At 46.1% G+C, this 14,990-nt stretch overlaps 1 protein-coding gene across 1 annotated transcript in view; it reads right to left on the reverse strand.

Annotated features, from left to right (window-relative positions):
- LOC130132152 (uncharacterized) overlaps positions 1-9,057 on the reverse strand; it is a 68,420-nt gene extending 59,363 nt beyond the window's left edge. The window contains exon 1 of the mRNA XM_056301743.1: positions 8,461-9,057. Coding sequence (XP_056157718.1) covers positions 8,461-9,057 — 597 coding nt within the window. The remainder of the gene's footprint in view (positions 1-8,460) is intronic.
- Between the last annotated feature and the right edge of the window lie 5,933 nt (positions 9,058-14,990).

Genomic DNA, 14,990 nt, shown 5'->3' on the forward strand with positions numbered 1-14,990 from the left:
TCATCTTTTATCGGAGCCGGCTGCGCGATGACAAAAGACATGGCGTTGTCCCTCAGTCGGAGATACAAGGCGTCCAAACAGGTCTCGTCGGTCCAGCCCCTCTTTCTCGCCATCCGTTCGAATGGTCCAACGAAACTATCCCAGTCGCCCTTACCATCAAAAGTGGCGAGGAGCTTGATGTCATTTTCGTGTCCTCGGTCGGGACCTTGTGAGCTTCGGTTGCCGCTCCGACTTTGAAGGTCTCCTGTCTGGCTCTGTTGACCTCTAGAGGAACCTGCCTGCCCTCCAACGCTGTCATCCAGCAGGTTTCGGCCGCCGTTGCTGTCCAGGGACATTTGGCCACCCTGCATCCCGTCGGGGGGTGGTACTGCAGTCGCTCCATTTTTTCCACCATGACCGATCGGAGTGTTGGTAAGTGGTGCGGGCTCACTGGGTCCATTTCCTGTATAGCGCAGGGCTGCTGGGGCCGCTTTGCTGCTCGGCCTGGCTGGCGTCTCCTCGTTGCGCCGGTCGCTCAAGTTAGCCACTGCGGCCATAGCTGCTGGCAACAGGTGATCAGCGCCGTCTCGCTGTCGGGCCCCTGGGTTCTCCCGGGCCGGGGTGAACTGCGAGAGTAGGCTCATGTCTTGCACCGTTCTGCTAGTTCGTTCTCCGAGCACAGCCCCTGCCGACCCTACACCACTATCACTTTGAGGGCTACTAGGAGAAACCCCTTGCTTCACTACTTGAGCGATGGGCGACAAACCGGGAGGCTCACCTTGGATATCTGAACGATGACGGGCCCAATCGGTGCGCTGAATGGGAGGTGTGGGGGGACGAGATCGCTTAGCCACCGCTTCCGCTAGTCCATCGATACGCGCTGTGAGGGCCTCCATCTGCATCTCTATCTGGCGTTGCATCTTAACCTGGGTCTGGCATTCCATGTTTTCCATCTGGCGTTGCATCTGAACCTGGGTCTGGTTCATGGTTTCCATCTGCGCCAGGAGGAGCTTCATCCAGGCGTGCTCTCCGGGGTCTTCTGTCCCCACACCAGCACCATCCAGACTCAACTCAGACTGTTCTTTTACATTTTCTTTGTCCTGTGACATTTTTATTTTTCCACTGATTTACGTGACTACTGAAGAAATTACAGTGCTTCACAAAATGGCTGACTCACTCAGTTGCTAGCTAGCTATAGCGATGCCGCCAAAAAGCTGCTAAATGCTGCTTTGAAATGCTGCAGAATATCAATGCTAATTAGCTAGCGCCACTGGACGTCCTTTTGTGCACTTTCAGGGTGAAACTCGGTGAAAAACAATATCCTCACAGTGTGAATGGCGTTGAGAAACTAATGAGTCTTTTTATTCACTTTTTCGTTTGGGTTCCACTTCATAAAGAAGTTCAAAATGGCTTCTTGCTAGCTGGGTTAGCTCACAGTGTGCAGGCTGAATTATGCCGCCATGTGACCGGGGCAGGATCCTCCGGTGTTGAGATTATGGCGAATCCCAACCTTTTATCCCACTTCTGACACCACTTGTCGCGGTTTTTCTATAGCCCGGATAACTATGGATGGAGGCGGGGACTTTTAGGTGCGACAAACCGGGCTTCACCACCGTTAGCTAGATAGCTGCGCCAATGCTAGGGCTAGCCTGCTAGTTAGCTAGTTAGCCGTGTGCTAATGGGTTAGCAAGCTCACCTTGGGACCAGGGCTGGTGATGGAACAGGGCGGCTGAGCTCTAGGCGGGGCGGGAGATGGATGGCTGCTCTCCGGGGTGCGTGTCTCTCTCTCTCTCTGTACTCTGGCTCCGGTGTGACCGGGTGAATGTCTCTCTCAGTCTCTCTGGGGAAGCTCTCGGGGGTAGTCAGCTAGCTACAGGTACCGAGGCAGTCTGCTGCTAACACTACCACTGCTAGCCACCGTATCTACTGTCTAGCCCAGGATACGCTAGGTTTCCCTGCTCTATCCCACGCTAAGGTGACAGTCTACGATATGGTTACTAAACAGTTCTGGCGCTTTGTCTCTCCCGCGGTGTCTAATATAGTTGCGTCTGTGACAGCGCGAGCTAACCTGTGATTGGTCCTCTAGCTGCACGAGCCCAGTGCAACATTCCAAGTACATCCTCAGGCATTTCCCACTACAATATATTCGATGTGGGCAGAGGCTGAGCACATATTCAGATCGTTCACTTTCGAGATAGCAGAGGATGCCCATATATATATATATAAATGTTCATTGAATGTTCATTGAATTTTGCAAGCACTGTGTCATATGACACAGTGCTTGCAAAATTCAATGAACATTTCATTCCCAAACGCAGTCTTCTTTGAGAGGGCTAAATTTCACTCGCGACTGTAGAATGCTGGTGAAAGCGTGGAAGCTTTTAGTAGATTGCTCTACGAGCTAGCAGAAAGTTGGGATTTTGGAGCCCAAAAGGAAGAACCTCTAAGAGATAGAATTGTCACTGGAATTCGTGATAAATCACTGTCTCAGAAGTTGCAAATGAAGGATGACTCAACTCTACGTAGTGCAATAGAAATATCGAGACATGATGAGCTAATTAAGGTCCAGAATAAACGACCCAGCTCATCTGATAATGTGGACGAAGTAAAGGGGGAGGCGAAGCAATAGCGCCTGTGCAGAAAAAAAGCATACTGACGGAGAAATGAGAGAATAAAAGGAAGATGTAACCGAGACCATAGTAATCCAGACCAATGTCCATCAAAAGGGAAAATCATAGGGGGCGGAAAGGGATTAGGGGAAAAATGCAACAAATGCATGAAAACAGGACACTTTGTTGTAGCATGTTACACAAAGAATGTGCTGGAGATAACAGAAAACTACAGTGAAAATGATGAGTCATTCTTTTTGGGGGTCACTCACAGAGAATCAGACAAATTTGGACGCAGTCGTCACTGAGGATGAGCCACCATGGCATACCACACTGTACATTGCAAATACCCCAGTGACATTTAAAATAGACTCGGGGGCTGATACATTAGTAAACTCAGGAGCTACTTTTCATAGCCTAGTCAAAAAGTCCCAGCTTAAACCTGTGAAGAGACCACTTGGAAGCCCAAGTGACACAGTGACCACTAGAGGGCAGCTTATGGCCAAAATTAAGATGAGGTGCAGAACAAGCTGCGTGATTGCTACTTTAGAGTAGTTGTAGTCAATTTACGTGGAGAAAACCTGCTTGGCTGGGCTGGAGCCATCAAGTTGGGTCTGAGCAAGCGTCTGGATGAAGTGAATGTGTTCGGTGGTGTGGGCACATTAGAGGGAGATCCCATGAAGCTTGTCCTGAAAGAGGGAGCCAAACCCTACAGTGTAGCCACACCACGACATGTCCCTGTTCCACTACTACCCAAAGTGGAGGAAGAGTTGAAACGAATGGAGTCAATGGACATCATAGAAAAGGTTACACAACCAACGCAATGGTGCGCACCCATGGCTCAGGTGGTAAAGAAAAACCATAAATCAGAATGTGTCGATTTGAAGAGGCTGAATGAATGTGTGGCACGAGAAAAGTTCATCTTGCCTACCGTTGACGGCCTGCACCCCAAGCTCACCGGAAGCACAGTCTTCTCGAGCCTGGATGCTGCCAGCAGATTCTGGCAGATCCCTTTGGAGTACTGCGCCCTACTAACGACACGTTTATCACCTCAATGGGATGATATTGCTTCAAATGGCTGTCGTTTGGCATTACTTCAGTGCCTGAAAAAAATTCCAAGGCAACATTTCAGAGCTACTACAAGGGCATGACAGCGTATTAATATACATGGATGACATCTTAAGTTTTGGAGAAACAAAACACCAACATAACATGAGACTCATGAGAGTGATGGAGTCCATAAGAGAATCTGGCCTCAAGCTCAATAAACAGTCCCTCCAGGATTTCGCAGGCTTTTTTTGGGGGGGGGGGGGGATTGTTGCAGCCTAAAATGCCTGGTTTCGCAGCAGCTTTTTTAAAAATTGCAATGCATGTTGCAATGTTTTTAGCCGTTTTTTTAATGAAATTGCGGGAGCAAGTGAAAATTGCCAAAATAGTTGCGATTTTAAAAAAAAAATTCATTAAAAATCGAAGGCAACGTGTCCCAGTGAGAATAAAACCGTAGTGTTATAAGTAAGCTTACCAAAACCACCTTACTTGGTGTAACGGGGGCAGTCCTATGGTGTTCTATGCTGTTCAGCCTGCTGCACGCCCGTCACTCTCATCGTTAGTTCTGCGTTGTGTTCTAGTTGAGTGGGGCCCCAGGTGTTGTTGGGGGGGGCCCTCAGTCTCTCATCATCATCATCATGATCAAGGAAGGAGGGGGGACACACAGGACTCTATTTGGCCCACCTTGCCATTTATTTTATTTTATTACGGACGTGGGGGTTGAAGCTCAACCACTGCCCGGACTTCACTCGTGTGCGTTAGAAGGAGAAACCGTCCACGGGACTCCGATGTAAGAAAGGATAAAACAAGTATTTTATCCCACAGCTTGCAGTATCTTCTTACAGGGATACTCAAGGTTACGTTCTCCTCAATCAGCAAAAACTGTGCTACGGTAAGAAACACGCGTGGCTCGGCTCGGTCGCTGCTTGACACTCCCCCCACAAAACAAAAATGGCCTCTCCCGCGCTCCCTCTTCCGTTTACCCACAAGACCTCTCTCTTAAAGCGACAGTACATGTATATGATGGTCGTTGTAAAACATACATAAAAGTAAATAATGACATAAAATAAAATGTAGTAAACACAAATAACAGCACACAGACAGGATTTGGTGATATTTCATACTCAAACAAAATAAAATAAAAACATTCATTTTAACCTGGTAACATTGGCTCTTGCTAACTAGCCACATGCTGCTAGCTCTGTCCACCTAGACCAGCCAGCCCAATGTTACAACACACACACACACACACACACACACACACACACACACAGTTTGTCATGCAAACAGCACGCGTTACCACTAACCATGCATATTGGATCTAGCTCACCTTGATTCTTTCTGTGGTTGCAATAGATTTGGATGCAACAGGCCCTGTCATTACATTACATTACAGTTATTTAGCTGACGCTTTTATCCAAAGTGACTTACAATAAGTGCATTTAATATAGGAAATCAGGAGAAGTACTAGTCATTAGAGGTTATAAATACATCTTCTCTCTAAACAAGCATCTAAGAGCAAAACCAGGGCTAAGTAAAAGTGCAAGAGATTTTTTTTTTAAATGAGTGAATACAATAAGTGCTAAGAGCAAGTAACAGGGTAGTAGTCATGGTGATTTGTCTTGTCTGTTGTCCATGCGTTTCAGCCATTCGCCGGGTGTGTTTTGCGGTAGAAAAGTGCTTGTCAATCGATGATTTACGTTTGTGTTCCACCACAATGTTGCACGTGGTGCAAAATAGCAAAACAGTTTACACCCGCTTTTGTGCAGAACATAAGGGAATTGCCTTGCATGGTCTTTGGTAGGGTTGCCAACCGTTCGTTAAAATAAGGAATCATTCCTTATTATTATATATATATATATATATATATATATGTGTGTGTGTATTGTGTAAGGCACATTATATTTGTTATGCCCGTGCCGCCCCATCCATCCAACCCCCGTCCCTGTCCCCTGTTCCTTATTTCCATTTCAAAGAGTTGGCAACCCTAGTCTTTGGCAGTAATTTTAGTTGGTAAATGTGAGACGTTTGTGGCGCACTTGTCCGCATCTTCACAACCAGAAACAAGGGAGTTTGGTGACATATGGCTCAATGGTTTGCACAGGGGACTGCTATGATTGGTGAAACTCGCAGGAAACTACGATACTCGGTCAAATTTGCGGAAAAGTTGCAGTGATTGGACAAAATTGCAAGGTCACGCGGAATTCAGGGGGATTGGCTGAATTTGCGTTAATTGTTGCGATTGCGACATTGTGAAATTCTGGAGGGCCTGAATAAAGAGAAATGCAAGCTGTCTCAATCTAAATTGGACTTTTTAGGGCAAGTGGTAAACAAAGATGGCATTAGGCCAAGCCCAGTGAGAGTTGCTGCTATCAGAGACATGAGTGCCCCTAAGAACATTGCAGAACTACGACAGTTCCTGGGGATGGTGAACTATATAGGTTGCTACCTGTCAAACTTGTCCACCCATCTCCAGCTGACGAATGACCTGCTGAAATCGGACCGAGAGTGGATTTGGGGTCCTCAACAAGAAAAGGCCCTTCACTGAGGTAAAATCACTGATCTCCTCAGCACCCGCCTTGGCCTACTTTGACCCCCGGAGGACCACAGTCGTTAGCGCCGATGCGAGCAGCCCTTACTCACCACACTACTGCCAGAGCTGCCGTGGCAGAAAATTGCAGCCAATCTCTGTGAGTACAAAGACCAAACATACCCAATCATAATAGATTGCTTTTCAAGATGGCTGGAAATTCCGAATCTGCCAAAGACAAACTGACAGACGGACAATGGACGACAGTTCTCTGCAGAACTGTTCAAGAGGTTTGCTGCAGAGTTTGATTTTCAACATGTCAATTCCAGCCCTCACTTTCCCTAGTCAAACAGCATGGCTGAACACGCTGTGAAGACAGCCAAGGTTATTCTCAAGCAGGATGTCCCCCACCTAGGACTCCTGAGCTACTGCTCAGCACCAACAGAGTTGACATGGGAGAGCCCTGCTAAGCTCATGATGGGGTGGTGCCTATGTACAACCCTGCCAACCCTCAAGGAAAAACTAAGACCTGCCTGGCCTGACCTGGAGAAAGTGAGGATAAAAGACAAGCAAGCCAAGCAGTTCTATGAGAGGTTTTACAACCGAAGCCACTCAGCAAAGCCACTCCCTTCTCTCACCTGTGGTGACCGAGTTCATCTCAAGATTGATGGAGAGGAAATATGGGCAAAGACAGCGGTTGTGCAGAAAAGGAAATGGCGCCACGGTCGTTCACACTACAAAAAGGATGAGGTGACACACCGAGAAGGAACCGCAGGAACATCCAGTTGGTGAACAAAGAAACTCCTGCTGAATCACTGATGGTCCCGCCTGAGCCAGTACATCCAGAGACACTCACTACACAACCTGTCAGCAGCCACCCAACACCAGGTCCTGGAGGTCCTGTTGTCACAAGGAGCGGAAGAGTGGTGAAGCCAAACACCCGTTATGATATTTAGAGAGATGGATGGCATATAGGACAGAATTATCCCTGCCTCCTCTCTATCAAGGGGTTGTGGTGGTCTACCCACTCCCCTTTAGTTAGATTGTGTTTATATTAGTAACAGTTAATTATTGCATTCATACAGAAACAGAGACTTTGACTCACACATGTCTATTTTTATTTTGGGGGAAAAAAAGGACAAGAAAAACTTTTAAATGGAATTTATGATTTCAGATTTATAGTTCTGGGAATGAAAAACCCAGCCACTGAGTGCCAAGCCCGGATAAATGGGGAGGGTTGCATCAGGAAGGGCATCCGGCATAAAATCTTTGCCAAATCAAATATGCGAATCATAAATCAGATTTCCATACCGGATTGGTCAAGGCCCGGGTTACCAACGACCGCCACCAGTACTGTTGGCCAGCAGGGTGCCGGTGGAAACTATGCTACTGTTAGGTGAAGGAGAAGGAGAGGGGGAAGGCATGTCCAGAGACAGCGGGAGAGGAGGAAGGGTAGGAGTGTAGAGGGGAGAGTCGGAACTTTGAATGTTGGCACTATGACTAGTAAAGGGAGTGAGCTGGCTGACATGAAAGAAAGAAAGGTATGTATACTGCGTGTGCAAGAGACTAGGCGGAAGGGGAGTAAGGCCAGGAGCATCGGAGATGGGTTCAAACTCTTCTACCTTGGTGCGAATGTGAAGAGAAAGGGGTAATTCTGAAAGAAGCGTATGTCAAGATTGTGCCAGAGGTGAAGAGAGTGTCGGACAGAGTGATGATGAATATGAAGCTGGAAATCGAAGGTCTATTGATGAATGTTATCAGCGCATATGCCCCGCAAGTTGGGTGTGAGATGGAAGAGAAAGAAGAATTCTGGTGTGAGTTGGATAAAGTGGTGGAGAGCATTCCCACGGAGGAGAGAGTGGTGATTGAAGTGGAATTCAATGGGCATGTTGGTGAAGGGAACAGAGGTGATGAGGAGGTGATGGGTAGGTATGGTGTCAAGGAGAGCAATGTGGAAGGACAGATGGTGGTGGATTTTGCAAAAAGGATGGAAATGGCTGTGGTGAATACATAGTTCAAGAAGAGAGAGGAACACAGGGTGACGTATTAGAGTGGAGAAAAGTCCACGCAGTTGGACTGTATCTTATGTAGAAGGCGTGATCTGAAAGGTATGGGAGACTGCAAGGTAGTGACAGGGGAGAAGGTAGCAAGGCAGTATCGGATGGTGGTATGTAGGATGACTTTGGAGACCAAGAAGAGGAAGAGAGTGAAGGCAGAGCAAAGGATCAAATGGTGGAAGTTGAAGAAGAGAGACTGCCTAAGGCACCGTATGTCATAGGCCCTCTTCTGCTGTACCCCGGAGTTGGCTTGGGCCCAGCAGGTGTAGTCATGGACCACTTGCAGGCGATCCCTCAGTCTTCGGAAGTATAGTCCATCTCTATCCCCTCCAGCAATCTCAGGCTCAGGCAGGGACCCAAACACCAAGTCAACCGGTGTCTGGAGCTCCCGCCCAAACATGAGGGCAGCAGGTGTGTATTGAATGGACTCCTGGACAGCAGTCCCATAGGACCACAGGACCAGGGGCAGGTGGCGGTCCCAGTCCCGCTGGTGTTGGCTGGTGAGGATGGCAAGCTGAGTGGGCAGGGTGTGATTGAACCAATCCACCAGCCTATCACTTTGCAGATGGAGTAGTGTTGTTCTCATCTTTTTCACCCCCAGCCGCTGGCAGACCTCACTGAAGACCTGGGACTCGAAGTTTTGCCCCTGGTCACTGTGGAGCTCGGTTGGAACTCCGAAGCAGGCGAACATCTCTTCCACCAGCCCCTCCGCTGTTATGGTGGTGCTCTGATCCAGCACCACGTACACCTCTGTCCACTTTGTGAAGTAGTCCATAGCCATGTGGACATAGCAGTTGCCGGAGTCGGTGACGGGGAAAGGCCCAACTTGCTCCATTAGAACACATAATGGTGATCTTGCAAGTTTATGAACTCTGCAATTTTTTAACAGTGACTTACAGAGAGAATTATGCACTTTTATTAAAAGTGAGTGACAGAGTGAATATAATACACTAATTGCACTTTTATTCAAATTGACTTATGGAGCCATTCATTTATACAAGGAACAACAGCACGTGAGCACCAACATGTGACTGTCATCACACACTGAAAAGGTAATAAGACCGTCCAAGTCCACTACCCAATTTCCCCTCGGGGATGAATAAAGTATTCTGATTCTGACTCTGATTCTGAAGACATAACATGAATATTAAACGTAGTCTATTGACATTACTTGCGATCTCATGACAATCTCTCAAAAAAACTTCATCAAGAGTACACGCCTTTGAATACTATCGACAAGTATGCCTATTGTCATTACCAGCACAACACATACCGTTACTACAGCATAAATGCCAAATAAGTATAAATAAAGTAATATATCTTAAGGTTAGCCTATGGACCAATGGATGTATGTCATAGCAGAACAATGCATCTGTTGTGTTTCATGGCAAAAGCATCAATGATGTCCTGCACACACTCATCTGGAGTTGATGGACGACAAAGACAGATTGCTGTTTCTAGTGTCCCCGCTGTTATTCCTTGTGTAATTTTTGACAAGGCATAAACAAGAAAAGCTGCATTTAGAGGTCGCCGATGTGATGGGCAGTGTGACTGGTGTACACAAAAGTCTGTGCAAATCAATAAATGCATCCTTGTATGGTCAGAGAAGAGACAAATTCTTGTGTAGTGTTCACGATCTGTCCCTGCTCTTTTTTTCGGCCAGAGAGCTGTCGGACTTGGTGCAATTCTGCAGACAGTTTGTCATCTGTGATCTCATAATGCTGGCCCATGGATGACAGCCATTCCATTTAAAGAAATGAATTGTGTTCCAGGTTTAAGACAGATGTGCCCCATAGAACATCACATGATTCTGATGAAAAATGCCTTTTCAGTTCATTGACAAGTCTGTTAATGACAGGATAAAAGGAGTGCTTATGGATGTCATCGTTGGAGTTGAATGCTGGGTGCTCTGCTGTTGGAGCACCAACTATGAATCCCTCTAGGTATTTGGTTAGTGAGCCTGTCTTCTCTTGTCTAAGCTGGACAGGGATGCCAGCCTTTGAGGACAGTCCCTGTGCTTTGTCCTATATGTCATTCCACGACTTCTCATTTCGCTTTTTCTGAGCGAGACGTAATCATAGATTCAACAAGATCCATTGCAGATGCTAGCAGCAGATCTGGGGACTGTAAATGATCAGACAAGAATTTGGTGGTGTGAAACATACCCTCAAATAAAGTGAGCTGAAGAGCAAACTAACCGTTTATTAGTGCCTTTATTCCCATTGCCTCTGTCTTCCACCAAGTGTTTGACTGTTTGACAACATCATCCAGCGTTGCACGGCTTGCTGGCAGGGTTTTCTGAATGGCCCACAGTGCTGAATATTGACAAGCCAATCTCATTTCTGATAACTTTTTCAGTTCACCCAGCTTGAGTTTCTTTTGCTTTTTAAAGAAAACTGTACGATAGAGCTGGAAAAAACTGTACAGCACCTACACAGTTTCAAAGAATTTTCCTGTTGGTTGCACATTATTGACACAGTCAACTAACACTAAATTGAGTCGGTGGGCATGACAATGTACATAAAGAGCTTGAGAGACCTCTCTCTGAAAAATTTCCTGCACGCTGTTATTGCACCCCGACATAACAGCGGCACCATCATAGCACTGGCCAATGCATATGTTGTGGTCAATGTTGCAGGTACTAAGTGTGTGTTTGATTGTTGTCAAGAGTGAATCGGCATCTATTAGCTGCGGTGAGTTGAAGGAACTCCTCCTGTACTTCATTGTTGTGCAAGTACCACACAACCACAGACACATGCTCCTTTTTACTCACATCTCCGCTCCCGGCCACCATCAGTGCAAAATCTCCAGCTTCATTAACTTCTCCACTGATTTGGTCCCTAACCATATTTGTCATTGTGTCAACCAGCTCATTCTGTATGTCATGGTGAGTGTACTTTGCGTTTCTCAAATTGTCAGATATTTTCGACGCCATGGTTTTGTCAAATTTGCCAATTTCATGTAAGAGTTCAATAAAGTTGCCCCTGTTGGCTGGTATTACATTTCCCTGTGCCCTTGCTGTGCAACAGTTTGACATGCCCTGTAACGCAGTGCCTCTATGACTGCCCACATATACTCTCTATTTTCATGCATTGTTTTTGAATGGCCCTCACTGAGTGCATTTCCAACTTTTGAACCACTCTCTTTTCTTAATTTGAATTCAGACCATGCATCAATGGCGTATTTGTGCCCTGCGCTTACATGGTGTGTTTGGAATAACTGGGTAGCTTTGACCCAGGTGCTGAACCCATTCTGCGTAAATGCTGTCTATTTATGAAACCCACTGCACCCCTCATGTGAAAAACGTCTGCAAGCAAAGCAGAAGGTAGAGTCCTTGGTAATCGAATATTCCAACCAAGAATATTGTTCATACCATCAGCGATTGAAGGATTGCATTTGAAATCTGTACTTCTTTGCCAGGTATTTTCGGAGAATAGTGCGCCGTGGTTCTTCGTTAGTTCTGTGGCTAATATCAGTTACAACACTACTGCAGCTAAGGTTGGAGGCTAACTGCTGATCAGATGGCGGGGACAGAAGCTCATCTTCTGCCTCCATAACTAACGTTATGCGAATCCTCGCTGCAAACTTGCTCATTCCGGCTGTCAGCCAGCTCTTCTTCAACATTACCAGAGCCAGGAGGGTTAACATTTGTCTCATTTGTCTCCTCAACATTTGTTGAGGTCCATGGTCTTCTGGGCATGAGAAATCTCTTCATGTTCAGCTGGCGTTAGCTAACGTCTGAAGTGTGCAAAACTGAACTAGCCAACTTCATAACCTCTGAATCTTTCTCACGAGACGTGAGTAGCGTTACTTCATTTGAGAAGACTGCATTTAAATGTTTTATTCATTGTGTTTGTAATTAAAAACACACAATGTATTACCAAAATAATAAAGAGTTTTTGAATAATTTATATCTTATTAGTTTTATTAGTTTTATTATTTATTAGTTTTCATAACGAAATTCTTGGGGTTGCTTTGCAGTTGCTTCGCCAAATCTTGGGGTCTTTATAAAAAATCCAAGCAACACTGTGCCATGCTTAAATGTCATCTAATTGTCATGAAACTAAAAGCTTGGGGTTAAACCCACTGTTTGTGTGTTAACCCACTAATCTTGCTTGATGAGACATGCCCCCGCTTTATGGCAGGTTGTGTGCATCAGCCTACATGACCATGACCACATATCCTGTTTAAAAGTGATGAGCCTCTGAAAAGCTGAAAACCAGGGGTTAAGCACATGTTAGCGCACTAATCCACTAATGTTGCTTCCTGAGACCGACCCCTGCTGTTTGTGGATACATTAATGACCCTATAATCTATGTTTCAAAATCCAACACGGACCTAAGAAGAAGAAAAATAGAGAAAATATTTTTATTTTCTTTTTATTTCAAAGTGCAACAGTGTGCCATGTCAGTTTCACCAGGGCAGAAGCATTAGCATGCAAGCCTTGTAGAAACAGGGTGATGTAATGGTGAGTCTGCGTGCGTGCAAATATATGAGCTATGTGTGTGTGAGTGTAATGTCTGTGGGGTATGAAGAGGTAAAAGAGAGGATTGGATTTGAAGAGGAGATGTACCGGAGCAGTAAATGGATAAACAACGATGAAGATGAGGGAGGTATAGATGAAAAGATACTGGCAGATTCCACAGCAGGGAAGATGACATACTGGACTGGGTTTTAACAGGAGATCACAGTGGACAGAGGCAGAGAGTATTGAGGGTGGGAGAGAGGGAGAGAGAAAGAGGGGTGGGAACAATTGTGATGTGGTGATCTATATGTGCGCCATGTTTAATAACCCCCAGTGTAGATAACCAGAGACTGAGCGTGGCACCTCATATCCATTGGCAAGCAAAATGAAAACCCATGAAGGCATGCTACACTTTGATTGACAGATGCACTCTCTATCTTTTAACCCCTTCTCTTGCTTGTCTCGGTCTCATTCTCACTGCATCTTTTCAGCTAGATAGCCTTTCCCCACTGTCGCTCATCTACTTTTCTCCACTTTCCCGCTTTACATTTAATTTCCTTCTATTTTCCTTGGTTAGCATAAAAATATAATTGACAGACAAAAAATAAAAGCCCACATGTATTCGCATATATCTTAAGATATAACAAAAATGGCATTATTAATGATACATGGTAACAGTACATTTGCTCTTATTTGTGAACTATTATTTCTTTTTTTCATTTTTACTTTTTTTCTGTGTAGTGAATCCTTCCTCACCCCCACCATCCAGAGGAGGCCAGGTGCCTAATTACTTTAACAGCTAGCCTTAATAGCTACTGTGGTTGTCGACCCAGCCACTGGGGATGCAAAAGCCAGTGCATTCTTAGTTTCAGTCCCAAGCTCAGATAAATGGGGTGGGTTGCATTAGAAGGGCATCTGGCGTAAAATCTTTGCCAAATTAAATATGCGGATTATAAATTAGATTTCCATACTGGATCGGTCAAGACCCAGTTTGCCAATGACCACCGCTAGTACTGTTGGCCAGCAGGGTGCCGGTGGAAATTGTGCTATTGTTGGGCAAAGGAGAAGGAGAGGGGGAAGGCGTGTCCAGAGGCAGCAGGAGAGGAGGAAGGGTAGGAGTGTGGAGATGAGAGTTGGAACTTTGAATGTTGGCACTATGACTGGTAAAGGGAGAGAGCTGGCTGATATGATGGAGAGAAGGAAGGTAGATACATATACTGTGTGTGTAAGAGACCAGGTGGAAGGGGAGTAAGGTCAGGAGCACTGGAGGTGGGTTCAAACTCTTTTACCATGGTGTGGATAGGAGGAGGAGTGGGGGAGAGGTAATCCTGAAGGAAGAGTGTGTTGGAGATGAAGACAGTGTCAAACAGAGAGATGAGTATGAAGCTGGAAATTGAAGGTGTGATGATGAATGTTGTCAGCACTTATTCCATGCAATTTGGGTGTGAGATGGAAGAGAAAAAATAATTCTGGAGTGAGTTGGATGAAGTGGTGGAGAGTGTACCCATGGAGGAGAGAGTGGTGATTGGAGCGGACTTTAATGGGCATGTTGTTGAAGGAAACAGGTGATGAGCAGGTATGGCGTCAAGGAGAGGAATGTGGAAGGACAGATGGTGATGGATTTTTCAAAAAGGATAGAAATGGCTGTGTTGAATCCTTTAAGAAGTGAGAGGAACACAGGGTGACGTATAAGAGTGGAGGAAGGTGCACACAGGTGGACTATATCTTATGCAGGAGGTGCAATCTGAAAGAAATTGGGGACTGCCAGGTGGTGACAGGGAGAATGTAGCTAGGCAGCATTGGATGGTGGTCTGCAGGATGTCTTTGGAGATCAAGAAGAGGAAGAGAGTGAAGGCAGAGCCAAAGATCAAATGGTAGAAGTTGAAGAAGGAACACTGTTGTGTAGAGTTCAGGGAGGATCTAACATAGGCATTGTGTGGTCACGAAGAGTTGCCTGATGGCTGGGCAAACAATGTATAAATGGGAAGGGGACAGCTAGAAAGGTACTTTTTTTTGGGATTTCCCCCCTCTTTCTCCCCAATTGTACCACACCAATTACCCCACTCTTCCAAGCTGTCCCAGTTGCTGCTCCAACCGCCTCTGCCAAGCCGGGGATGGCTGCAGACTACCACATGCCTCCTCTGATACATGTGGAGTTGCCACACCTGACAGTGAGGAGTTTCGCCAGGGGGACGCAGCACATGGGAGGATTACGCTATTCCCCTCAGTTCCCCCTCCCCCCTGAACAGGTGCCCCGACTGACCAGAGGGGGCGCTAGTGCAGCGACACATCTCACATCGGGC

The sequence above is a fragment of the Lampris incognitus genome, chromosome 2 (assembly GCF_029633865.1).
Source record: "Lampris incognitus isolate fLamInc1 chromosome 2, fLamInc1.hap2, whole genome shotgun sequence".
NCBI lineage: Eukaryota > Metazoa > Chordata > Actinopteri > Lampriformes > Lampridae > Lampris > Lampris incognitus.